The sequence below is a fragment of the Aptenodytes forsteri genome, unplaced genomic scaffold (assembly GCF_000699145.1).
Source record: "Aptenodytes forsteri isolate BGI_AS27 unplaced genomic scaffold, ASM69914v1 Scaffold54, whole genome shotgun sequence".
NCBI classification, from domain to species: Eukaryota; Metazoa; Chordata; class Aves; order Sphenisciformes; family Spheniscidae; genus Aptenodytes; species Aptenodytes forsteri.
Genome location: NW_008796044.1, coordinates 9809159 through 9837067, shown reverse-complemented (window position 1 = coordinate 9837067; position 27909 = coordinate 9809159). Strand labels below are relative to the sequence as shown.

Genomic DNA, 27909 nt, shown 5'->3' with positions numbered 1-27909 from the left:
GGGCCTCCAGGAGCAAACGTGCCTCAGTGTTCTGCTATTGTTCTGTCTGTATTGGCGAAGATCTGGGGGCAAGGACCAGAGGAGGCCAGGAGGTACCACCACACGCACAGCATTGAAATGGAAATGGGGGAGAGCTCGTGCATCAGAAGTTCCACTGATCTCCAAGGGGAATAGAGAGCTACTATTGCAGAAGAGCCTCTCAACACACACTTAATTCATGGAATTTCATACAAGAATCACATAACCAGGTGTAAAAATCTTCAATTTATTAAGACATTCAGCTATGTCTGTCAGTCTACATCCAAATTTACTACTAAAAATAAAATAGTATCACATTTCACATTAGGAATACCGACTTTGAAAAACACTTGAGTCAAGCCTATCGTATAAATAAGTGACTAATTTCTCTTCATATCAAAATTCACATAAAAAAATTGCCTGCCCCTACTCCCATCTATTTCCCCACCCCAGTCCCTAGTTCTACTTGAAGCCATGATGCATGTAAAAATTTAAAGTATGGACATGTCCTTGTCAAAGAAAAAAGGTGCAAACCTATTAACAGCTTTAAAAGTGGCATTTGCGGAGTCTGATCATACACAATAATGTACTCATTCCCAAAGTGCAAATATCGCCAGAGTTTAATACTGTTTTAATTCAGCTGCAAGAATTAAACACTACACAGCACAGTACTGCAAGGCCTCTATCTGTGCCCTAAAACTCATCCCACTTTCCTCCTGCACATGGTAGCAGAGGTCAAAGTGTTCATCAGAGCTTTAGTTTACTTCATGCAGCCCAGACTATGCCCATTATTAGCAAAAGTTTCATATACATCAAAATATTGAAGACTCCGTCATAAAAGTCAAGAGTCACTATAGATTACATGAATTCAAATGCAATTGCCCCACCAAGAACACCCAAAGCATACACATGACGTATTAAGAGTGCTTCCATCTTCTAGTACAATCACTGCTGTTGTATCTTTGATTTTTGCTTACGTGCCATAAAAAATTTGTCAGCAACCAAAGCTGCACCTCAATCAGAGACTAGCAACTCACTGCATTTAACACCTCTCGGGTACCCCGGGACATGGCTGTATGCGGTACCTTCTTCCTGACCAAAACAAAAGCTAGTGTCCTGTCCATCTGTCTACAACCTCTCACAGACCTCTCGTTCCTCTTATCCCTCACCTACGTCTTGAAAACACTCTTTCACTGCAATTTATTTCCAGACATCCTTCCTATGCCCACAGTTCAGAGAGCTTCTGGAGTCATTTCTACTACATCTCACTGGAGTTACCACTACCAAGCAGCCCACAAAAATCAGCATGGGAGAATACATTTTGACCAGCATTAATAGCTAAACTTCTTTCACAGCTGTGGAAGGATAGGTTTTCTTCTGAGTCAAACTTGGATCTCTGAAATGTGTTTGTTCCCGCGTCATCCTTTGTCACCTTAGAGCCGGACACAAACCCTCGGGTCTTGAGCAGGGCACCCCTCTGGGGCTGCAATTAGTTCTGCAGCACAAGCTGCTCCCTGGCTGGCCTCACACGGGCTTGTGTCGCTGTCCATGCTCCGAGACCCCTCCATCTCAGCAGAGGCCTCCAGGCCGTCCTGTCCCTCAGCAACCTGTCCGTTGCTCTCGCTAGGGCTGTTTTTCATATTTGGCCCATTGTCATGTTCAACACCAGGGGGCTCAGCTGCATCTCCAGGTCTGGTATTTTGCTCTGCACTAGGATTTGGCTGTTGAACTGGCTCTGGTCCCAGTCCCGGTAGCTGTGAAGGGCTCTTAAGTTGGCAGTGGCACAGAGGGCAGGTTTCTTGCACATACAGCCATTTCTTAAGACAACCCGCATGAAAAAAATGGCTACATGGTGTGATTACAGCAGTTTTCATATCCTGAAAGACACAAAAAAAAAAAAAGGAAGATCATATTATATGTAATCCCATTCCTCTCCTCTCATCCCATACATCTAATGGGTCCACTAGCCACAGAGGAGACAGAAGCAGTCCACAGGCAAGTAAGAGGATGTTGCTTCCTTCATACCAAAAAGACTCCACATTCAAATACACACACAATTCAAACACAAGCCAGGCCTGGCTGCTTATATTACAGGGATGAGAAATTAGGCAAAAAGCTTTGTTTATAAGGTATTATTACACTTAAATAAAAGCTTTTGTAGGATGAGAGTCACAGGATTAGTTGGCTTAAGAAACAATTGTGCAAGTCAAAACCAGCACACTTACAGACACAACATGTAACAACAGCAAACCAGAAATGAAGGAACACCCTAACTCTGTCAGCTGAGACCCACATATTACTAGTCTGGTGTTTCAAACACTGTCATTCAACCTGGCACCAGTAGTTTTACTCTTTGAAGTATCAAGTTTGTATCAAGTTTGGAGTCAATCCAATTGCATTCCAACCGCACGCTACTAATCTTATGGTAGTTCTTTCACCGGCATACATTAACTACAATTTCTATCCAAGAGAAAGAGACTTTGGAGCTAGAGGTGTGATAAAGATACTACTTTCAGCATTAATTTCTAAGGTCCTTACATCTGCTGGCTTACATCAGAAAAACCTTTAACCTTTTGAAAATTAGGGGTTTCTGTTATAAAACTGACATTGCACATGAAGTGGAAGTAGCGATGTCTGTAGCGACTGAGCTGCTTCTATGGAATAGTAACAAATCAGCTAATGAGTACACATTGTCTTTCAGTAACAAAATCTTCCACTAATGAAGAAAGGGCACATTTGCTGTTACTATTGAGACCAGCTCAACCCAAACACAAGAGGTTTCAAAGAAGCTCAAGGACACAGTTTGTTGTGTAACTGGAAAAAAAAAAGAATGAAAGTTTAAACACATCCAATCTCTTTATTCATAAAAACTATCTCAGTGACAACACTCCAAATCAATTTACACAAAGCAGAAAACTGGGTAATTTAAGTAACTTATTGAGCACAATATTACTCATTAAACATAATTCAAGTAACATTTTACTAGTTGCAGACTGAACTTGACAGTCTAGAGGTATTTCAATTCAAGTCAACCTTTTGACACTTCCATGCTTACCTGGTAGCAGATGGCACAGATATCATTGTGCTGCTCCAGCTGCTCCTTTGTGGCAACAGGCAGTGATTTTATCTTATTCACAGCATCTCTGCGAAGAAGGAAACTTTTCCATCCCAGTTGGGCCCGCAACCACACATTGTAATAGGAGTGAATGAAGATGATCACAGAACCCATCACAGTCCATTCACCAAAGATCGTTTCCGAGACACCGTATGCCACCACACAGAGCGCGACGAGGAATTCCAGCAGCCGGTATGTGCCATTTACATAATAAATCACATCATCCATATTTTCTACTGGTTCTTTTCTGAACTCCTCCACCATAAACAAAACATAAATGAAGAGCGTCCCAAGCACCTGTAACACAGTGCAAGACCACGAGCTCAGCATTCAATTCTGAACTGGAACTGAAGTCATTCAGCATTGTCCATTGAGCTCTGTACACACAAGACTCCCAAATCAGACAGAGGGCCGGCAAGCCCCAAAGTAGTAAAATTGTTGCTGAACTTCAAGACAAATGAAAGTCACTCTTTCTTGCAAAGTATTTAAGCTTAAGTTCCCAAGTACTTCCCCTTCTGTACTTTCCTGAGTCCAGAACATAGCCGAGTTGATTAAACAAAAGTGCTGAGCATCATGAGGGGTGATTTTATAAATTAATTAATAATAAAAAAAGTTATAACTGATACTCATACTACAAAACATTTCCTGTATTTACACTACTGTGTTTTGAACATCAAATTGCTTTCAAAGAGCCATAGCTAAATAACAATACATAAACGAGTACTCTGGGAAAAAAAACCAAAAACTTTTTACTATGATAGTTATGCCTTCAAAAGCCTTCTGGCTTTACGATTTGAAATAGACTTCCATTCACTTATGTTCTCAGCCCACCTCTAGAGCTCCTTAGCCTCAGATATAGGATAAAGAAAGAGATTTTATGTGATATCTTGTACTTCTGCCCTTCTATCAACCCTGTTCTTTTCTCATCATGTATTTCCCCCCCCAGAGAAACAGGATCACAGCTAACACAGGCCTTCACAGTTACTACAGGGCTAACATTCTTACCTGAAGAGAGGTTAGAATACTGCTGGAGATAATGATCAACAGCCAGAAATCCATGTGGAAAAATTGACAAATCATGTAGGCCATGTACGCGGGGAACACAAGTAAGAACAAACAGAGGCTGACTGCTCGGAAGTGCTTCCACAGACTCCTGCAAACAACAGAATAGGTTTTTATTTTTCAAGTCAGATTTGAGTGTCAGAATAAGAATAGGCTGACTGCTGGATGTTGGTACGGTAGATGTTTGCTCAAGGCTTGAACTTGTTGGAAGGAGTTTCTATTTTACTTGGGCACAGTCTAATTCCCAGCATGCATGCCTACAACACATACAGTATGAAAAGTTCCCTCTCATCTGACCTTTACTGTTTTCAATACAAAGACAAAGATCATGGGCAAAAATTCACCTACAGTAATTGTCATAATGGGTCGTCAGTGATTAGACAAATTAAGTACCTGAGATACTGAATGTTTCAGATGAAAGTCCATTAAAATAAAGAAAACTATTAAACATGCATTTAACTGTACACTTTTCTATATAAACAGAGTTCTCCCAGATTATGTATTTCTTACAACTCTTCTAAGTCTTTTTGCTAATATGCATGGGGCAAAGGTATATCCTTTCATCACCAGATTTAACCCTGCTGCTTTTAGAAGTATATTCCCCAATTCAGGGATCACAAAAGAAGAAACATAGCGGGACTTGAACATTCATCTCTGCCAGTCCTTACTCTGCTCCTATCACTTACTTCTTCCTAATCTCCTCCCCAACCTAAACACACCATCAATCTTTTTACACCCACCCATCTGTGAAGGCTTTCAGAATATCTCCAGTAACTTACTATACTACCTCTACATGTTCCTAAGGTTGTATTTTAACCTCATTTAGCTCTGGAAATCAGGTACAGAAAAAGTGAAAGTATTGGGGGGACAGGACAAGAGCTAATTTAATATAGTCTGAAGAAACATCAGAACGCTACTGTGAGGTCTGCAATTCTGTGTCTGTGGGTAAGGGAGAAAGGGAGAGCTGAAGTGAAGTTTATCCTGACCCTAGCTGATTTAGAACTGCCTGGGAGATTTGGCAGGAGAGAGTTGAAACTCGCTATCACCACAGACCGCTTGTTTAAGCTGGGCAGATGCTCGTATCTTGGCTCTACTCCCTTTCCCTCTGTTACTATATTTGAAGTTAATATTGCTGGAGGCAGAACACGCTGGCTATGAGTAGCCTCTAAGCTAAACAAACTCTCTACACATAAATAAACCACCTCTTATTTTTTCACTTACAGGTTACAGAAAGGGAAAAGGCACAAGCAATTAACAAAGATACAAACAGATTAATACAAGAACACCAGATACCAATACAGCTCTTCAAAACACAAACTTAACAACAATCCCACATGATGAGAACATCTGGTACACTAATGCAAGCCTTCCACCTCTTATTTTCTGCCAGTAAACCCTATCATTTTGGGATCACAGCCTCACAAAAAAATAGGTTTTACAATATCTAATACAAGGTCACTCCTAGAAATTTCCCATCCTCGACAGCTGTCCAAGACCACTGCATTAGAGGGAAACCTACCCAACTGCAGAGGAGGTTAAGCAAAACCATTCTGCAAATCCACACAATGGAGTGCGGGTGGGAAGAGCACAGGCACTGGAGTCCTGGGTTTGCTTAACTGAGACCACAGTGCACTGACACTCTTGCTAGGGAGAATAACCACCGAACAGCGTAATACTCAGAGTGGGCAGCCAGCAGCTGCAGGACAGCATGGTCCTGCACAGGCTAGATGGACGCAAGTCCTGAGCAGGAGCAGGCGACCAAAGTCACCCCTGTTTGCCAGCATACAGCATGGTGAAAAGTATTACTGTGTGCCCTTGAGGGAGTAGGATAAAGAGGGAAAAACTAGAGAATTTACACTAGAAAAGAAATCCACACACAGAAAAGACAGGGTAACTTACAAGATACTAAAATCCAAATCAGGCCATCAATTACTAGTTTATCACCTCTTAAAAACAGCATTGAGTAACTTTCTGTTTAGGAAATCAGTCTCTTACTTGTCCCTTGAGGCTCCCAGTGCCAAGACAATGGGATCAGCAATTTCCAGCATGGACTGAAGTATGGATGCCACCACAATGAAAAGAATAATACTGAGCAGGAACGCCCGATGCACAACTTGGAGCTCAATCAAACCTGTCTGCACAGCCAGGATCAGGAGTGTGACTCCTTCAGTCATTCCCCTGCAGATCAACACAGTCAAAAGAACAAACAATCACATCTTTCTGTGTCAATGTTGGTTCAAAAATACATCTAGAAACACCAGGAAATAAGCTGTCTGTTTCTGCCACAACCCTTCAAATGTCACTGGTTTTAGCTTTGACTGATGTCCCTGCTAACCAGAGAGGAATGTTTTCAGCAATGCTGAAGTGCTGGCGGCTGGGAACTAGCCAATGTCAGAACCCTGCTCCTGACTAGCAGCATGTGGGCTGCATCCAGCCCAGCAGACACCACCCAATGACAGAGTCCCCCTCCAGCACAAAGCATTTTAAGGACCCAGGTTGTGTCTTAAGAGGAGGAACCCACCAGCCTCAGTGTTGCCTACACAAGCCCGAAGCAGCCCTGCTGTGTCTACACCTGGGCACCAGTCAGCTTCACTCCTAGATCACCACAAAGACCCTCTCCACCCGTTGTATTTCCCCATCACCACCCTCCTGTCTGTCCTTTGGCTCTGGGGAAACATCCTTGACTCAACACCCCACCTGGTGCCCAGTTTAGGCAAAATCAGCAATTTAGCCATTTTTCAGTTTATTCTCTCTCTACCTGTACCAAATACAGCTGTCCACTTCTTTTTGGCTTGGAGCATCAGACTGCATCTAATACCTCCGAGGACCACAATTTAACACTAGTATTTGATGCAGTTAAAGTACAGAACACCAAGAACCACATGCTTCCCCAAAAGATACTTTTATGTAGACTACTCCTGGGCACCACCGATTTATACCATTTTTGCTTCCACATCTTGGAATCCAAAAGGCAAAACAATCTTTTGCATATGGTCTGAACTTTCTATATAGCGTTAAGGGCTGGAATAACTGAGAAAGGTAGTGTCATACCTAGGATCCCAATTTCATATTAGACAAGTTGGGGCAAGCATTAAGAAAAGGCAGTTTCTGTATTTTGGTTATTTCCCATAGTAATTTACAGGCAATCCATACAATGCTGTGTTTTAAGCCTCATAGATTAGTATTGTTTCACACATGACTGCAGGGTAAATGAGGAAATGGAAATAGGAAGTGTTTATATTATCCAAGCACATGAAAATTTTCCAGTGACTCGTGAAAATGAAAGCACTAAGACAATCCCAACTAACAGCCCTGAATTTGTTACAGAAAAGAACCATCTCCCAAGAAGTCAGTGACAAGCTGTATTTTCACCTCAAATCCTTCCAATGCACACATAGACTGGCATACAAAAAGCCTGTCAAAGATACCCAAGAGTTCGCAAGTTAAAAAATTGCAAAGCAATCCATATATTTCTATATAAATCCCTTTTTGTCTGCTGCTTTTTAGACCCTAGGCACAATGAGGCACTTACCTGTTCATAGCAGGATCATTCATGAATGCTCGGTAACCCTGCAAGTAAAACTTGCAGAGAGTCAGAACTCCCAAAGCAACAAAAGAGACTGTGAAGACCAAGCCCAGCAGCGAGTATGGAGTGCTACAGCATTCGGCAATACTGGCAGGAGAGAGGGGAAAAGAAACAAAAAGAAAAGGTCCATCAATTAAAAGCAATGTAATGAGCTCTCCCCTTGTCCTGTTAACTGTGCAAGCTGGTTTTAAAGCAAAATTGGATCGGTTTAATGAAAATATTAAAAGCTCTACACCACCATGAAATCCTCCTATAAAAAGAAGAAGATGAGACGTATTCTATTACTTCTTTCCAAGACACAACTTCATCTCAGCTCCCTAGCTAATGCTGCCGTCAGGCTGGAGCTAGGGCTGTGCTATGGTATGTCTCCGGTCCCCCTCCAGCATTGTGCCACACGGTGGCACTGTCCTGCTTGCGTAGGTTTTTCATAACCAAAAGTCAATTTGACAGCCACAATGCACTCAGGTTACTGGCTGAGATTTCAGCCAGCTACCAGAAACACAGAGTTAAAGCAGATGGATAAACTAAGGCACTTTCCACTCAGATCCGCAACAGTGCAAACAAACATCAAACTGATAAATACTATCAGGAGATTGGGGGCTTTTTGGTAGCGTTCACATCAGATGCAGGTAGGCAACACCTGTCTTTCAGACAGCTGAGCCAGAAGCAGCAAAATAAGACAGTGAAGGATATTTTCCTTCAGCAGGCTTCTTTCTCTCTTTCACTACAGCAGTGAAGTCCCAAGGATTGAGACCCCAAAATACGTTTGACGATGCTGACAATAGATGCATTACTTCAGCTCCCTCACCTTAGGGCTGCCCTTCTGCTGGTCCTGGCACTGCAATATTTGGAGCAGCCTAAGCCTCAGAGCGTACTTCGGCTTCTGAAACACGACGCTGCCAGAACAAGGGGAGTGCAGTGCAGTGTACCGCATGCCCCAACACTAGGTAAAGAACCAGCTGTCAGCCAGGGATTACACATCTGGAAATCCTCACATACATAATCCAAGGTAATACATTGACATCCCCATTCATTTAAAAAAAAAAAAAATCTTTACTTGTTCACCAGGATAGTAGACTTGTGAGAGAAATTATGGTAGTCAAAAACATGTCATGCTAATGGACTGACTGAAGAGTGAACTAGTTCAGTGCTCTGACAAGTCAAGAGAGTTTTGAGGAAGCATATGCTTCAAAAATAAACAAAGCTCGTCCAAGAGACATTTACTTTGTCTCTTTTAATGTCTACTTTAACCAGAAATCTCCTTTGAAAGCAATTCACAGCAGAAAATGTTGATGTGTTTACATATACTATTTGCAGTGCTTCTAGTAAGCCTTCAAATTCTGCCTGTTTACCAAGCTGAGCAGGGCTGAAAAAGCTTTTAAATGTTCCTGCCAGTCAAGGTAGTGAGAAACGCAGTATTTAAAGCAGCTGTTTCTGTAGGATATTTAAGGAACTCTAAGTTTTGCTTCAAAATAAATTATCAGAAATCAAGAATCCTGGCTTTTCTGCGTGATGCCCAATCCTTTTTTTTACTAATTTTAGTACCCTTCTTAAACCTATTTCTAGACGATCTACTATGCAAGGGTCCCAGAGGAGCTTAAGAGCTCAAAGAGAAGCCTGGGGAACTTTCAGTGTTATGTTTGTGTGTCAAGCACAAGTTTACAGATTGTCCCAAAGAGCTGAACTCTTCAAGGCTTCTCAAAAATCACAGCAGTTACGTACCCATGGCAAAGATTTTTGAGAGGAACAACAAGGACAATGAAAGGTACAGAAGAGTTTTTAACAGCAAACATGCAATCAAGAGCTTTCCAGTCTGGGAAAAACAGACCTGTGCTACTCTCAATTTTAAAGAAAAGAACAGAACTGTTTGGTCTTCCCTCCCGCCCCAATACATGAATTGAGGGGCACTGAATTAAACTATATGGATTCAAACAATCAAAATGAATTTTTCGTCATACAGACCAAGTTGAGCTGTGAAACTCCTTGCCTCAGGATCTTTCAAATGACACAAGTGTACATAGGCTCAAGGGCAGAAAGCACAAATTGATGGAAGAGAAGTCTTTTGAGGGCTACTGAATATGTATTAACCATATCCAGCTAATGCAGCCTGACAGCTGAAGTTGGATGCGGGACTGGAAGAGTACTAGGAAGCATCCCATTTGCCACATTATGGGTGGGTGTCTTTCCAGGTACCCATTTACAGCCACTGCTGGAAACTGGATCCTAGGCTAGATCAGTATTTGGTCTGACCCAGTACAGCCACTCTGACATTCTTATGAAAACTGGACACAGCTATTCTGCACACCCCAATTGCTCTCACCTGAATTCCAGCTACATTATTTTAAGAATCATTACACTTAAAGGGCACAGATGCAGAATTCACTCACTTCCATGGAAGAGCACATCTTTTCTTCCATTTTGTTAAACAGCCAGCACTACATTATTAACTGGCCTGACAAGGTACTTCAGCTCCCTCCTAAGGGGTAAGAGGCTGTTAGTGGTACTACCTGAGTTTGTGTTTTTAAGATGAATAAGCGTTTATAATTTTTCTACTGTGACAGAGCTGGGAACACTGAGAATATTTGCATAGTTTTTCTATATTTTTCCAATTGCAGGGAGAACTTCTGTCCTGGTTTTGGCTTGATCTATGAGTAAATGAATACCAACTGATCTCTGTGAAGTTGCCAAGCCAATGCAAGTCTGCAAAGCAAGTTCCCTGTTTTGCCATGAATAGGAGAAGTCTAGCAATTTGGTGTATGGATAAACTCAACTTATTTACAAGGAAAAGTATTGCTTCCCCCACCTCTGCTAACTGCTAAATACAGTACTTTATTGCAACAAAACTAAAATTGCAGCAGAGATGAACAGGAGGAAAAACTTCAGACACCAATGGTTTAGTTAACAACCAGGTAAAATAGTCAGTGCTTTTACATAATGCAGTGTGACACTGTAAGCAATTTTAATACTAGATGCAATAAAACCCTGGCATTTCTCCTTAATGATAATTAATTTTGACAGCTTACACTATGGCACCATAGACAGATATACACTCACACAGAGGCAAGAAAAAGCTAAGCAACTGGAAAGTCTGACTGGAAAGCTGTAGTGATGAGCAAGTTACTCAAGTTGCTACCCAAACAGCAGAACTAATGATGTATGGTCTCTAAAGAATGTCCTATGTCACCTGTGTGTTTAGAAAACTTACCTCTTTTCTCCCCATCCCAATATTACACTATCTAATTTGCCTAACCTATCTTCTGCAACACACCCAGTTCCTCTCTGCCCTACATTCCTGCTCCTTTTTGTATGCTGTAATTTCTGGTTAAACAACAGCCAGCAAAGGTACATAGGTTCCAGGCAGAAGAATCCCCCAAACACTGCCTTTCTCTCAGTAACAGCACTAACACTGGCCTCTCTCCTTTATCTTACAACCAGTTTTTACAAAGCTTTTAGGAATTTGGTATCTTTAAGATCTTTACACCTCTGCCAAATTAACCACTGGGCTCAAAAGTTACTTTGGAGTTGGGTACTTCAGCTGCTTGGATGAACTCAAGAATGTGTCCCACACCAGAATGATGAAACAAGACATACAGGGCTCAGAAAGCAACACAATCATGAATAGGATATCAGTTGGACTGAACTTCAGATGAAATATCTCAGACTTAAATCCAATTTGTATACTGAAAACAACTTCTGGACCAAAGCTCTAATTATAGCTATTCCCTCATCAAAGGAATATTTTGCTTTCTTTGGGAACTCTCCCACAGTTCTACTAATGCTGTCTGTTCTGAATGGGATCCATTCTCTGAAGGACAAGCTTAACAGGGTTTACATACATGGTCACTGCGATAAGGACAAATATTTATTGGGTATCCAAATGCAATAAAGTCAATCTACATATCTAGTCTCTAAAAGAGCACAAACATTCATTTCAGAAGATATTCAAAACAGAAAACCGACTATTTGCAGACTAGTTAATTACCTTGTCAAGAAGAGGAAGAGGAGCCTCTCTCTTGAGGCAGGCTGGTCCCGTGTACTGAAATAGGAATAGATCTGAAGAGCAAATAAGACAAGCCAAAACACCATGAAAAGAACTGGGACGACCAGCTGGTTCCACAGAGACATCCCCAAAGCCAGGAGACCATACACCTCCACCACCTGGGCAAGACATAAAAATGCAGTTTGTTACTGGTTCACAGCACCTCTGATTTGATAACAAAAGAATAGTCAACAATATAGCCACAAGGAAGCTAAGGATAATTCACATGGCATTAGCCATCCCAAAGGAAAAGAGGAGGTACATCAAACTACAGTTTGACAAAGGGAGAGCCCAGGTTCAGCAGTGACATATTACCACTGTCTGTCTTGAAGTTGGGAGAAGTACTGTGCAGCAAACCATCAGACCAGCTGAATGCCCCTTCCTATGAATACCTGGCTCAGAGCTGCTGCCTGCAGCCCGCTCACAGCCAGAGGGGCAGGGACACGTGCCTTCAGTTCATGCACAACCCTCAGACCTTTTTGCCCAGCTTAAATCACAGCAATGTTGTTTTCTCAGTAGCTACTGCCAAGTCACTGCACACACTAGATACTGAAATATGAGCCACATCACTTCAGCACAGTACATCTGCTTTGCCGACCTGTTTTTAAGGAAAAACTTAATACCTCAGACATTTTAATGTTTAAGTATCTCAAAAAATAACATGTACCAGACTTCTGACTGCTCCTAATCTACCAAGTGTTTTGAAATTCATGCTTAAGAGTTATTTCAGAAGTCTGAAGCTCAAATTACTTCTTTTGTATTGCAAAGACTAAGTTACAATGCCATCATTTCCAAGAAGCTGGAACTTCATATAGCTGGACTTAATACAAAAGGTCAAAAGGAAATCACTCATAACTACTATTTCCTCATCATCTGCTTCCCACAATGACATACAATCCATAATGGCTAGCAAATTTTAGCAAATGCTAAAAAAGCTGCCTAGTTAGTCTTTCATGACAAGCAGGAAGGATGTTACATTCATGGGACCTGCTGCAGTATGTACTGTGGCTGATCGACAAGCAGTATGCTGCTGGCAGGGACATGGTGCCAAGCTCCCGCTTTTAGCTTTGCACACAGACTTGTGAAAGAAATGCATCTGCCCTCAGGAGACTCCCTTGGCCTCTCCCTTGGCCTGGGACCAATGCAAGCAATCCTATGCAGCTCCTGGCAGAGCACTCCACCACATCGGAAAAGGGTCATGCTACACTCATAATGTAGATTCGTAACCGTGAGGTATTTCTGGCATCTTCTGCTGCAAGTAGGCAGCCAAGGTTCTGGACCTGCTTTTAAATTATACCATTAGCCACAGTCTGAAATAGACACACAAAAAGCTGCCTCGGCCCACCTGTTAGGGCTGTCTCCCCTATGGTGCTGAATTCAGGAAACACTCCTGGTGTTTAACATCCCAATATTCACTAAGTTTTGCCACTGATATCAAAACAGCAATCAAATCCAGCCTAAAATAGTAGTAAACTCACAAACACCAGGATGAAGGCATCATTGAAAACTAACAACTGCACAAAGTTATAGTGATGGAAATACAAGTAGGAAAATATTCAAGACAAAACAGCAATATCCTCCTGTGGAATAAGCATACTAAGTTTGTTTTGTAATGGAGTTGCAACCAGTTATATGAACATACTATGAGCCGATGTTTTTTTCTGTTCTGTTTCAGGAACATAGGCAAAGAGCAGCAAGCTCTTTAAAAACAAAAATCCCGTCTTCCCATATTGTCAATACAATGCAAAAACTACTCACATGCAACTTTTCATTCCAACCCATGCTCTACTACATGCATTTCGAAAAGCAGCATACAACACTATTATAAATCTAGTGCCACATTATAAAGTTTCTGCCATTTTCTCTGTATTCCCAAGGAAAAAAACTTTATGTCCTCTGCCTAAAAAGTCAGGAGAAGGAGTATGATCAGTGTCCAAAGGCCACGTACAAGGAATACTTCTTCCTCCTGATCACAACACTGTAATACAGCCTGGCATGCAAAGATTTGAAATACTGGTGGGGAGGGGGAAGAGACAAGCAATCCTAGAGATGAGACGTGTAACAGCTATATTTAGAATACAATTCTGACCAAAAAAAAACCCCACCACCCCCCCAAAAAAAAAAAAATCAGCAAGAAACAACTATTTTCCCCCTCATCCCAGAATGTATTTGCAATTAAAACATTCATAAGATGTTGAAGTGTTTTAAACATAAGTGTCTAAGAAAAAAATAGATACATGATTCTCAAATCCGAATCCGATCTGAATTTGACTTCAGGAAGCTAAAAACTCTGCATCCGTTCATGCACGTGGAAAACGGAAGTGCTGGTTCCAACTTATTGCAAGTCTTTGAGCTGTACAAAGCCATGCAACTGTTATACCCCAAATATTACCACTCTAAGTAAACAGTAAGCATGATTTTCCTATTCTCACTGGAAAACAAGTATATTGAAGTTTTGCCAGTTAGCTCCCGAATTAGTTCTTAATCAGCAAGTCTACAAGCTAGTTACGGACGAGATCAGACCGTGCTAGGTGCTCTACAAACACAGAATGATAATCCTGCTCCAAAGACCAATTACATACAAAATAAATAACCAGACAGTAATGATCAACATGACAGGCTGAGACCTTGGCACACCAGACACCTACTGCTGCCAAGTTTTTGTTTGTGTATGACAGATATGACAGCAAAGAGCAGCTTTAAAGAGGGTTTTGAAAGAGCTTAACAAGTCCGTTTTCAGACTGCTTCTGGACTGAAGAGCAGGAGGCAGAAAACCAGTGGCTTGGTTTGAAAAAAAATCCAGCAAGTGGCGAGAGCCGAAACAGCAGGTCAGTCAAAAGTCAAGCAAGCATCAATGTTTTTATACTGAAATATATAGAAGAATGCATATACACCTATTTTATTTTTATATTAAAAAAAGTGAGGTGTGATGTTTCTGTACCACTAACAAAGTGTCTTTTCAACTAAATATTTATCAGATGTCAAAGTGTTAACAAAATGGATACATGTCAGATTAGTCTTCTCTGTTTCTGTTAACTTGTTAGAGGTCTCAGCAATGCTGCTGTTCTAAAGAAAATACTACAGACCTTTTAAATCACTGTCTGCAAGTTACAAATCACTAACTGTAAGTCGGTGATTATTACAGTCAAAATCAGCTTTAGTGTTACTCCCAATTTAACACTACTGAAATTACAAATGCTTTTCATACAGAAAGCATTTCTTGAAATGAACAGCTACTACAATTAATACATGGGGATTACCTTGCTCACTTAATGTGGCTGTAAATAAATTCCATTCTGCCACAATCTCGTCTTTTTGCTTAGTCCTTCTCAAATCCAGGCTAAGTCCAAGAAAAGTAGACATGCTCAGCTGGCCAACAGCATAATTCAGGCTAATGTCTTAACTGCTCACCCATACATATTATAAGCTACCATAAATTAAAGAAAGAAGATGCTATGGAAAGGAACACATTTGGTTTGCTAAGAAAGCATGAGTTAACATACACACACAGAGTTGCACAGAGGACAGCCAAAGTATTTTTTTCTTTCCAGCAAAAAAGGCTCAGGCCAAGGAAAATAAAATTGTTATGTTTGCTGCCTTACCTGGACAAGCTCTCTGTATGCAGACTTCGCCAAGTTATAGGGTACCAGAAGATTTGATGCCAGAAAGTAGAGAACTTCCAAACCAGTGAAAATCATGGCAAATTTGTTGATGACGACAATGGTTTCCAAAGGGACCAGGCAAAGTCGTGCCAGCAGAGGGAGCATGTGAGCAGAGAAAAGCCAGATCTGTTTTGTTTTCATGACGCAGGAGCAGAGTGTACATACCACCAGCTGACCTGAAAACGCGACACAGGATTTTGTTATCAAGCTGATTATCCCCTTCAGGAAAAAATGTATTTTAATACGTTATCTTTCCATAACACAGTTATCAACATCCAGCATATTATGACAGTTCTAACTAGGACGTACCTGTTATGAAACCAGGCTACTCCATGGCTTTTGCTGGGTCACAAAAGTTACCATTTTCAAACTATGTAAAGTGCATGCTTTCACTTTACAGATTAGTGAGGTGTAAACCCAAAACACATGCAGAATCATACACAGATTAATATGAAGTCCCAGGAATAAATCACGCAGAGGATAACCCAACAAGTCATCCCTCTTTTTCTTTAACATCCCCAGCTCAACTTAAATCCCATCAGTATCTGTATACACAGCAGTAGCTTTTCTGAAGCCCAGCTATACTACTATTTTATCCTGATCTACGCAAAAAAGTAATCAGACATCCCAAATGGCTTTTAGAGCAACAATATTTATACTGTCAAAAGGAATTACTGGCCAAGAGCAGCAACAGGAGAACAGCCAGGTCAGCAGCTGAGACTTCAGTAATTTCATAATGCCCTGAGGCAGTTGCTCAAAATTATCACTGAAGCTTGCAAGTGACAGATAATTAACAACTAAATTCTCTTTAACAGTTGGCAGGGACACAAGCACGAGCACATCTCTCCCACACAGCCAAAGTTTTGGAGGGTGGTATTTCTAGAGCAGACCACTCCAGTATAACTGCTCCCATCAGAGTCACTAGAAGTTGTACCCTTTATTTCAGAGGAAACGGAATGGAGTGAAATGCACATTGCCTGGATAAGAACAATTCTCACTCATCATTTTGCAGTAAGGAAAAAGTTTATTGTGTATTATTTAAAAGCAGAACCTTGTTCACCATCTATGTTAGCTTACATCCGAAAGCCACAATACATGGCACTAAACCCAAGTGCTTATGCTCCGTTTTGGAGCTACCTCCACTAATGTTTGCATTTCACAACCCTTCCCAAAACCAGGAGTTAGCCTTAGCAAAACACAGAGTAACAAAATCAAGGCCATTAATATCTCTAGGTCAGTGCTAACTCCGTGTGTTCACATAAGCTTACTAACCTTGTAAGCCCTTCTGGATGGGTTGGGGAGGGAAGCTGCGAGAGGAGAAATAGCAGTACCAGGGTTTTGCTTTCATTCTGCCTAGCTTCCCTACCCAGGAAAGGACTTCTGCTTTCAAAATAGCTGCAAGCAATGCAGAGCTGAATGCAATGAGCTGAAAGCAATCTCTAATCTCCACTACTTAAGCATAAAAAGTTGTTCTTCCTTCACACTGTTCTCTTCCAAGTCCTACTGTCAATTTGCTAGATGTATTTTTGAATTAGCAGATGTCTTTTCAGAACAAGCACCGTTGCTCTCAGCAAGACACTATCAGGACACTGGGTCTTAGAAGCCTCAGAGAAAGTTACTCTACTCATCTTTTTAGAAGTTCAACAGACTCCAGCTCTGAAGCATTCTCCCTCTGCTTTGTTGTTCTCTGCCCACACACACGTTGCTACAACCCTATTTAAGATACCACCAGCACACTGCTGTGCTGTAATATTCAGGAGCCTGGCACAGTGAGCTTGCAAGGATTTCTGCGACTCATGGTAACTACGGCAACCCAGCTTCACACACAAAGGGATACAAACATTAGCATCCAATATGTTTTTCAGGATTTAGTAAGAGTGTCGTCATCCGAAATAAAATATTGTGACAACATCATGTTAAACAATCCAGTGCTCTTTGGGACGACTCTGGAGCTCTCCAACCACAAAATAGGACCTCTGAGTCCAGTCTCATCTCATGCAACAGCAAAACCTGCTTTCCTCCAACAGTGATGTGCTGAGTATGCTAAACTCTCTGACCCTCCCTCCTTTTTGATCTAAACACCAATCAAAAGTTACTTGTCACGGGAAGGAGAGCTCTACACCATCAAAGGAAATATATGGAGCACTTTCTCCAGAGGCCCCAGTCTGCTTCCTGAAGTCTGCACCTTCTCAATTCTCAACCCCTTCAGGAAGGGCCTGAAAATGCCTCCAATGGCGCTTTTAGTGACTGGTACTTCCCATTTTAAACTGGGGTAGCAGCACCTTAGTTCAGGACAGACAACATCTCCCTGCAGTAAATCATAGTTTATCTCTAAGTAGGGCTGTACACCATCAGTCATCACACATAATATAGCAGGATCAGTCAGAAGAAATTAGTTTGTACCTCATATCAAATCATAAAAAGATTTTAACACTCTAGCTATCTGCTAAGACTAGCAAATCCAGCTGAATGTTTGCACTCTGTGAACTTAAATGCCTGAAAACTGCCAGACACAGCTAACGAACCTGACAGCTGGAATTCTCCTGCAGGACACCAGGCTCCTCTGCTAGGGAATGAGGCAATAAGGAAGAAATCTATTGCCTTAAGTTCCTGCCCATTCTCTTCCCTTCCCAAAACCTCCACAAATACATTAAACATTGCTGACAGGTAGCCTCCCAGCTCGTAAGCTAATGGAAAATGTGCAACAAGAAAGCCTGAGCAGTACAGCCACTGTTCAAGCCACTTTGAGTAGGGAACTGTATTTCATTTCCAATTTTAAAAAGCTGATGTTAACACATTCCCTAGCTACGTCATTAACTGTTATGTGAAAAACAGGATGTCTTAATGTTAATATATAATCCCATTATTGTGCACTAAGAAAAAGCAAGTCTTCATGGTAGCATCACTGCCAAAACGACGCAGCTTTGTAACGTTCACAGCTGACATGAACTGGGGCACTTTTCAAAGACATCTATTTCTTCCATCCAGCATATTAGTAACCCTAGTCAACAGTCATCAGACTGAATTAGATCCAGGGGAAGAAATTACTATGAGACCCCATTCAAAAAGCACTAATGAATAAAAGCATTAACAAAGATTAAATTTGTGAACCAGCTGGCATACTGTACCTCATCCCCTTAATTCTGACCAGAACTTTTAGGAACCAGAGCTGTATCAGTAGCACGATTATTCCCCCATGCACCTGCCTCAATGCCTTTGTCAACAGTGCTGCAGGACAACACTCTGGCAGAACACATAAGAAGATGGAGCAAAGCACCTGTATATTCATTTTGCTGCGAAGATGACACAGTTCAGCATAGTACACTCCTGTGACAAGGCAGATTGCACTGCATAAATACCTTTGTATGTAACAAATTTGAGGAAGTATTTCATATTTATACAAACCACTGCCAAGCCTCATAGCCCACTTTCACAGGTCTTCCCCAAAGACCGCTTGGCATCAAGACTAAAATTACACTTCCAAATTGGCTTTAAAAGAACAGGGGAAATTAATAATGGGGATATTAAGTATGTTAACGTACACACATTTGCTAGTATAGTCAAGCATCTACTTCTGAAAAACAATTATAATAAGGGGACACTTCAGTCTGACACCCAGTACAACCCAAAACTGTATTGGATAAAAACAGTGTTATCTTTTTCTCACTTATTTTTAATCCATATTAAAACCTGGATAAAGCATAATGGGTTTGACTCTCGGTTTAGTTTCTGTCTAAATGTTACTGAATGACACAACGCCTCCTGATCTCTTCCTGCCCAGACCTGCCCGCCACTTTGCGAAGCTCTCTGAGGGATTCTGCTTTATCATGGGACCCCACATTGCACCCGAGAGATTCAAAGGACTAATTACAAACATTTTCTCATAGAAACACACTAAAGGCTTTAGCTGTACTTTGGTGTCATTTGACAAGACAGCAAAATATAATATATCTAGAAATCCAGAAGAGATAAGAGAGGATATCTAAAGAAGATTTCCCTTCCTTAAAAAATACCAATGTTATTTCTATAAAAAAAATATTAAAAGCAGAGACAAATGCCACATTTGAAAGTAAGGATGCAGGCAAACAAGAGATGAATATATTCTGATAGACCTAACATACTGTAAAGAAGTAAACCCATTTAAATCTGCCAGTAGCAGCTGCAAGTAAACAGAAAGCAGCTGAGTTTTGCCAACAGTACATGGCTGACTAAATCTGTCGATAATCTGATGAAAACCATAGATCTTAGTGAAAGGAATTAAGGAAGATTTTTCTTTCAAGCTTGTCTCAGGCTTAATTTTAAAATACACGATGCATGTGTATTCCTATATCATCTCAGTAGAACATATGGTATGGCATAGCAACCTTAACACTGAATTTATTCTCTTCCAGTCAAAGTTCAAAGGGTAAGGGAACAGTCTAGAAAGTCCAATTCTTCAGGATTTATTTGGGATTTTTAGGTAGATAAGTCATCTCTGCCATTAATCAAACACAATTTAAATGTAGTTCTTGCTTGTTACTCCTTAACTCTTTAATTAGAAATATCCCTGGGACTCCTTTAACAAAAGTAGCAGCCTGTAGTCCCATGCACACACCCACAAATCTATTTCACCATTTTTTTGTACGAGAATGACAATGTTCATCTATAAGGGCAATAAAGAACAAATACTTGTACAACACTTTCATTGACAAAAGCACTACAAATAGACATTATTACTGAATTTCTACAGTACTTTCCACATAAAGATTATTATAGACAATCCAGTCCTTCTGAATCAGATTGCGAGTCTGACAAGAACATAGGGGCAGAGCATGACAAACAGACCTAGAAAATACTTCAAACCTGCAAGTACGAGAGTATTGGTAAATCAGTGGCATAGAAAAAGGCAGGCAGGATACACCTAGCCTCCCATGCCTCTTGCATATTAATGAGAATCACAGCTACTAAAAGTGGTAAGAGAAATTTGAAACCAAGAGGTAAAATGTGCACAGGTTTCAATGAAGAGAATTAGGCAGAGCTCTCTCCTACATCACAAATATTTAAAGCACTTACCTACTAAAGCAGTCATGAAACGATTCATAGAGAGAGGTTCCAAGTACATTGGCCCTTCATATCCTGATTCCAATTCGCTCCTCACATAATCCCTAAAAAAATAAACCCACAAACTATTAAGATCCATCTGATCAGACAAGAAGCAATTTATTCATTCCACACATATGTAACTTCAGTGTATGTCACAGTCAATTAAATAAATTACAAAAAGCAATATTAACACTACTGATACAGCAGCCTCACTGATGTAAGGATCTAACTGAGGCATGACTTAAGCGAGAGAAGTATCATCTGTAATTAGACTCACTGGCATAGCTGTAAAAATCCTTTGGGACATCCAAGCTGTTCTTCAGAGCGTGGCCTGAAACTGCTTATTGACAAAGCCTCTTAAGCACCATTCCATTTTTAAGTATCCTTATTAAGTGTTCTTCTTCCTAATAATAATTTCTTTTCCCACCAGCTCCATGTGAAAAACAATTTGAGAGCTCGACAGAGAGGTCTTCCAATGTAATGGGTTATAGTACTTTGCACCCAACACTCACTGCATTGAATTTACAAATAGGTACGAAGGAAAAGTGACAGTCATGAACTAGAGTCAGGAACAGAGGTGCTTCATAATCCTTTTATCCAACACAATTTAAAAGTTCAGCTCTATCCTGGAAAACTCGGGGGACCAAGCAGACACCCTCAAACTGATAGATTGATATGCACAGATACAGGGAGATAGTCCGAAAATCTGACAGGATATTTGTAATTTCTCTCAGAAAAGGTTGGCTAAGAGGGTGGGCTCAGGCAACCAAAGAAAAAGATAAGAACCTGAGAAGGCTGGGCGTTTTTCTGCTGATGGTGATCATCCATCAGCTCTGCTTTCAAGCAGGCTAACATATGTAACAGCAATATAACTCAAATATGAACTTCACACTAAAAGCAAGCATTTTGCACTTTCAGAAGGCAATCCTGGAACAGCACAGCAGTAATTCTCCAGTGGCTCCTTAATCCCCTGCCACGAGACTGCAGGCAATACTCATCACCCTTTGCATCCAGATCTCCAGCCCCTTTTTCTGCCTTGCCCTGCAACCCCTTCCTTCTCCACTGCCAGGACGGCTGCAGCTCCACCCTTATTATGACACTACCAACTCTGCCACCAGCAGCAAAACTAAGCCCGTGCTTGCATCTGGCTGATACTGTCCAGTCATTCATATCTAGCTGCATCACATCCCAGGAATGCCAGACAGACACACTTGATCTGACCCCACATGGAGCTAGCGGAGTCTGTTTGCTCAAGGGCCACGGCACTTCATTTATTACGTATTTATTTGTATCAGTGAGGCAAGCCACACTTGCTGGGAACAGATGCAGTCAAAGCAAGGCAAACAGTACCGGAAACCACAACCAATACAAGAATTGCTTTTTATTTCAGTGCAGAAAAATATCAAAGCCAGTGCTACTGGAAGCATTCACTTCTCCTCAGAAATGTGGAAATATAACCTTCTTCTACTATTAGCTTGCTACCCCAAGCTAAGGTATTCACATTTTCATTTGCAAAAAATCTCTGGAATTCAAGACATAAATCTCAAAGTACTAAAACAAACACTTCAAAGCCTATTCTTCATAGCTGACAACCCTGCCTACTCACTGCAGCTTTTCAAGTGTCATAGTATACGTGAGGTATGTTGAAATGGGTTCTTTAGACTGTAACCTACAATTAAAAACACATGAGGATCAAAAAAGCACCTAAGATGACTGATTCTAGATAGAACTTTCCCCCTTGTTATCAAGGTATAGCTAAGCACAAGTTCTTTTTCCACCTTCCAACATCCACATGGATGTAATCTTTGGGACAAAGTTGGGTATATTTTTTGTATTTCATATGAACCTGCAGAAAGCACTTTCTGAGAGCATTAGCAACACAAACAGGATAATCCATCAGAATTACAAAGGGAGAAAAAAAATAACACCATTTGCAACATGCTGAAGATGGCTTTTTGTATTAGCAATATCATGCTCCATCCTCAAATTTAGGGTAAAAACACTGGCTATTTCTAAACTGCTAGAAGGAAAGCAGTGAAGACATCAAGTTTCTTCTGTATCTGTTAGGAAACAGGTTACAAAATCATCCAGGATACCAACCTTACACAACTTATCTAAGACGTACCAACAAAGCTGCACTTACAGTTGCTCCTTCAACACCAGGAACATGCCTGGAGATGACCCAAATTCCTTCAAGCTAGGTTTCTTGCCGTTGTCCATCTGATTCAGTCATCTGTACAGAGGTCTGTACTTGGCTTAATTCTTTAAGTAACTCACATTAATTGAGTTTTAGGCCTACTAGCTTGGAGAAGCAATGTTTTAAGATCTCCTAAATTTTTTAAACAGTATTTGTAGATGATGTCTGAATAAGGAAAGTCAAAGCAATGATTCTCTTATTACCAGTACAAACACAATGATCTTTTGGCACAGACACCAATCAGAAGATGCCTCAAACAGCTGCAGTGCCATACAAGATGCTGAGAAGAGCAACTGCCTGCACTCAATTTTGATCAATTAAAGCTGTATTAAGCTGCAGCTTTTACATTTGAGAATTGTTCACTTTACTGCAGCAATGTAAGAAAACAAGAATGCTAAAATAATTATTTACTAGTTAATGAAATGACTGAAACTACATTATTACTTTAGAAAATTAGGATATAAGAATAAAGCTTAGATCAGATTGCCTGCTGTTCATTCTGTAGCTGCATTCCCAGCCTCATTTAATCAAACTGCTGGACTGTTAACATATACTCATGGACAGCCATGACTAACATTGTTCTAAAAAGATAAAGAGATACAGTGCTTCACACATGACCATTTTTTGTTACTGAAAGTGCAGAAAGGTCTTGTTATTAAAAATATGCTTTATAATTGACTGACATAAGGCACAGTGGTTATCTGACCTAATTGACTGACATATTGCTGACATTTACTTTGGCTGATTAATCTCTGCTGTCAACATCAAACACATACTCTCATAGGTTTTAAATGTCTACAGACAACCTTAAAATTAAGTGTATTTTAAGATTATCCATAAGACACAATTCACTCTCTTGCCTCCCCATCTTCTCATTCTAAGCTCTGCAAGGCTCAACACATGGAATACAATCATAACAAAACTGCAAAACATGAAATAAGGTAACAATGTAGATTCAAATTTTTAGCATTAACAGTGTGTTTAATTGCATCATTTCTTTTCTGCATCACTGCATTGTTTATTTTCCCAAGTTTTATCGCTGGAAATGGGGAAAAGAAATGTGATCCTTTTAAGCAAGACATTTGTGCAGCTACATATAAAATAAAACCAGCATCCATTTTCCTTGTCAGGAGCAGCAGGATTTCAGTTTTTTTTTTTAAAGCTGACTTCTCCTTTTTCCATAAACAGATGGTCTATTATCTCCACCCAAATTGCCAGGTTAACATGCTACATAAAACTGTAGCATCTTCTTGGACTCTCCAAGTGTTCACAAACATTAGCTAATCAATCTTTACACATTAAGGTAATTCTCAGTCTTGCAGATAAGGAAACAAACACTTAAGAAGTTAGGTGACTTGTCAAGGCCACATAGACCTGAAGTCTGAAGTCAGAGCTTAACTATAAAATTCAGATCATCTTATTCCCAGACTTGCAGCTGAACCACAAGCTATTTCTGGGGTGGAAAAAAAGCACTGAAAGCTGAAGTCTTTCAACAGCTCAGAATTTCCAGGACACTGCAGAGTCACAAGTGCCAGCTGATTCTGGTCTTGTTCTATAATTTGCATTAACCAAACTGGCCTCAATATGAGATCTCTTCATCTGTCTTAAATAGCATCCCAACTGGTAGTGCATGCAAGCAATTCACTGGAAGTTTTCAGCTCTAAGCAGAATTATTAACAAAAAACACTCAGGAACAGTTTGCACATGACACTACTGTATGTCTTGTTATGATCAGTCTGCTAAATAGAAACATCAGTTGGAATTGGATAGCTTTGGCAATAAAAGGAATAGCTCCACTAAGATTATATTTGTGTGTTACACTCTACTATTTTCAATATGAAAACTAATGGGATTCAAAAATTCTTTTGAAAAGCTAATGCAAGTGTCACTCCCCACATTATACAAAGGCTGCTGCTGAGAACCCCTTGCACAGTGCTTCCTTCCAAACCAAGTCAGTCTTATATCTAGGGAATGGGTAAGCTCACTCAAAAGCATTAGCAACTACATTTGCTTTGCAAAATAGCTAGGGAATACTGCTGGACTATTTGAATCCAAGACATCTTTTAATTAAATATATTTTTTTGTGCCAGTTGATGCAAGATTTAATTAAAGTCTTTATTTAACTCACTCCAGAAGCATCAAATAGAGAAAGCTCAGTATGAATACGCCGAACAGTCCAAGCAATAGTTATCTAACACGTTTCCAATGAAGCCTGTAAAGTCTCAAACCTCACGAAGCAATAGAAGTCACAATTCACATTACATAGAAACACAAACAAAAAAGGTAAACACAGTGCTATCCCTTAATGCGTCAACCAAAATCCATACCATCTCCCTTTCTTTTAAAAAATTGAAAGATCCAGAATGGCATAAAGATCTCTAGCTGTAAATGCTCTGGACCAAAGCCCTGTATCTGATGGGTATTTGTTACTAGCTTTATTTTTATTTCAACACAAGTTCTTAAATAATGTTTAGGTTGCTTTTTCTAATAAGTAACCCTTCAACCCAATAAGAAACACCCACAAACTGTATCTATAAAAACCCAGGACTCCCCCGAGGATGATAAAAAACCCTCTTTCCTTCCTACCCAGACAATAAGAGGCCATAATTCCCCTCTTGCACCCTCATCCATTCAGGAAATCATTAACTGCAGCTCTGACAGCCACAACAGCGACACGTCAAGTCACCACAAAACCTTCATTAACACTCCCCTGAACTCCAACATACTGAGTAAGAGATATTCCAGCAAATGCTTTTGAACAACAGTTTTGATGCAGAAATAACAAACCTATTACTTCACTTAAATCAATCAAAAGCACATTTTTAAATGTTTCCCATCAGCAGGCACCAAAATAAATCAGGCTCAAGTCCATATTTTCAAAACTTCCCATGTAAAGCCATTAACATGATGGCGCTCTCTTTGGTTCCAATTAAACTTTGTCAGCATGACAGTTTACATTGACTTTCAACAGGATTTAGCTGGAGCCAAACAAACGAAGATCAGCTCTGTCTTGTCCGACTCGAGTTTTTTAGCCTCTTGCTCTGCATTTTAGATCCAAAATACCTTTCTTTTTGTTTTCATTGTAAAATATATTACATAAACAAAGATGAATTTAAGAATAAATTCCACTATTACTTCACTTTTACCACCTTCCATATCTCTATTTTCTCTCTCATTGTAGGTGCCAGGAAACTAAAAGTAATGTCCTGTCTGCTTTGTAGAACGCTCCAGTGTTGAAAGCATGTTAGCTGAGCCATTGAATAACTCAGATTACAACATCAGAGGCCACATTTAGTCTTGTGGTGTTTTCTCTCCTCAGATTAATGGACATTACACTCTACAGAAATGTAGCTTGAAATTCCTTTTAAGTCAATGAAAATACACCAGAACTACCTGACTACATATTTAATTCTGTAAACTTTTTCAAGACAAAGAACAGCAAGATATATTTAGGTGTCTGACATAGAAAAAAAGCCTCCACAAAAACAGACCTATCCCATTTATACAAGATATTAACAAAATATCAGTCATTCTTCTAATTCCCAAACCAAGCTAAAAAAATTAATCCACTTATTCTTACCTGGAAATTTGGTGCCCAGCATAAAGCAGCAGTGCAGTCAAAAAGTACAGGTAAAGCTGAACCAGGTGTTGCCTTGGTAAAGTTAGGAGCACAACACTTAAGATGTAACCTATAACAAAAAGCAGAGGTTGAAATTTCAAAAAAACACTACGTAATCCCAAATTTCTTAATATGAATTAACACTCAAGTTATCCAGATCTCTTTAACCACCTTTGTTTTCATTTGGTTTTAAAATTCATGTACCTACATTTTCTCCTCAAAACACAAAGCACACAAAAAACCTGCCACTTTTTCTCCCCCCCCAACAGAAATAGCTCTACCAGCTTCTGTAAGATTACATCTAGATGTCAAAAAGTGGACTTGATCCACAGTATTTTAACAAGACTTAATTAACATAACCTATGTAACAAAGGGAAAACAGGCCTAGGTCTCCCTCTTCTTCCAAGTGAAAGCAAGTTTCAGTATCACAGGGAAAAAAGCCTATCCATCCAACAAACTCTGTCAATTGATGTAAAAAATCCTTTTCTTCAAGCAAAGGACACACAGAATACCTTTCCACGCTGATTAGCATTACACATTTTAATTCTTCCACTATACCTTCATGGTTTAAAGACACTTCACATGCCCATAATTTGAGATGGGGACACACAGCTGTTCTCCATACCAGCAATATTAAAGCACATTCAAGCTACCAGTGTTGCATAAATCAAGGACAAGACTTGGCACAGCCTAGGATTTGTAGGTATTTACACCGGCGGTTCCTTCACTTGTTAGCATTTAGTAAGACTGTGGAAAAAGACCCAATGCAGATACAGCTTTACTCTTCAAGAACATAGCCTGGCTGCTCAGCAGCCTCTCCAACAAGCAGAATACTGATCCTTGTTTTCATAGCTGCTCTCATTAGGATACTTAAATAAAGCAGTACTTTGAAGTCCACTTCACAACTGGGTGGCACATGCCCATCCTCTTCTTCCCAGACAGACTCTGCAGGTCAAAAACCCAGTGTGTGGTGCCCTTACTAATCTTTATTTCGGAGCTCTCCACCACAATGCAGTGCACTCATGCTCCTTCTGAAGGTCAGCTTAAGTGCCTGGCACTGAAATCCGTTTAGGAAAAAAAACAGCAACAGCTAACAACTTCCCTGCAGCTAAGAACAAAACACTACAGAAGAACTTATCCTGACGCTTACAGCTATACTAGTGTCCTGGTTTCGGCAGGGATAGAGTTAATTTCCTTTCTAGTAGCTGGTACAGTGTTTTGGATTTAGGATGAGAACAAAGTTGATAACGCACCAATGTTTTAGTTGCTGCTAGGTAATGCTAACGCATTTAGCAAAGGCCACCTGGTTAGTCAACACTCGGGGATCTGCCAATCAAGCAGGCCCTGCCCAGTCAGAACTTTTACATACTGTAGATGGGAATAAAGTCCCTGTAGTGCACATAAAAAATATGCTGGGGAAGACAGTCTGGGTTATTCCTGCCTCGGGCAGAGGCAAACCCATCCGTGGGATTGCTTTTGCTCAAGGACCTGGGTGCACTTGGTGGATAATGTGGAAGGATGGGGAAGTC

General features: G+C 40.4%; 1 protein-coding gene across 2 annotated transcripts in view; it reads right to left on the bottom strand.

Annotated features, from left to right (window-relative positions):
- Positions 1–253: 253 nt before the first annotated feature.
- RNF145 (ring finger protein 145) overlaps positions 254–27909 on the bottom strand; it is a 42655-nt gene continuing 14999 nt past the window's right edge. The window contains exons 2-10 of one of the 2 annotated variants that reach the window (XM_009285778.2): positions 26342–26450; positions 20535–20626; positions 15423–15658; positions 11764–11939; positions 7728–7868; positions 6191–6373; positions 4139–4286; positions 3074–3430; positions 254–1895 (exon numbers count right to left, since the gene is read on the bottom strand). In XM_009285778.2, the coding sequence (XP_009284053.1) occupies positions 1452–1895; positions 3074–3430; positions 4139–4286; positions 6191–6373; positions 7728–7868; positions 11764–11939; positions 15423–15658; positions 20535–20626; positions 26342–26450 (1886 nt within the window). In that variant the 3' untranslated portion in view covers positions 254–1451. The remainder of the gene's footprint in view (positions 1896–3073; positions 3431–4138; positions 4287–6190; positions 6374–7727; positions 7869–11763; positions 11940–15422; positions 15659–20534; positions 20627–26341; positions 26451–27909) is intronic. The other variant, XM_009285779.2, reaches the window with a different exon arrangement.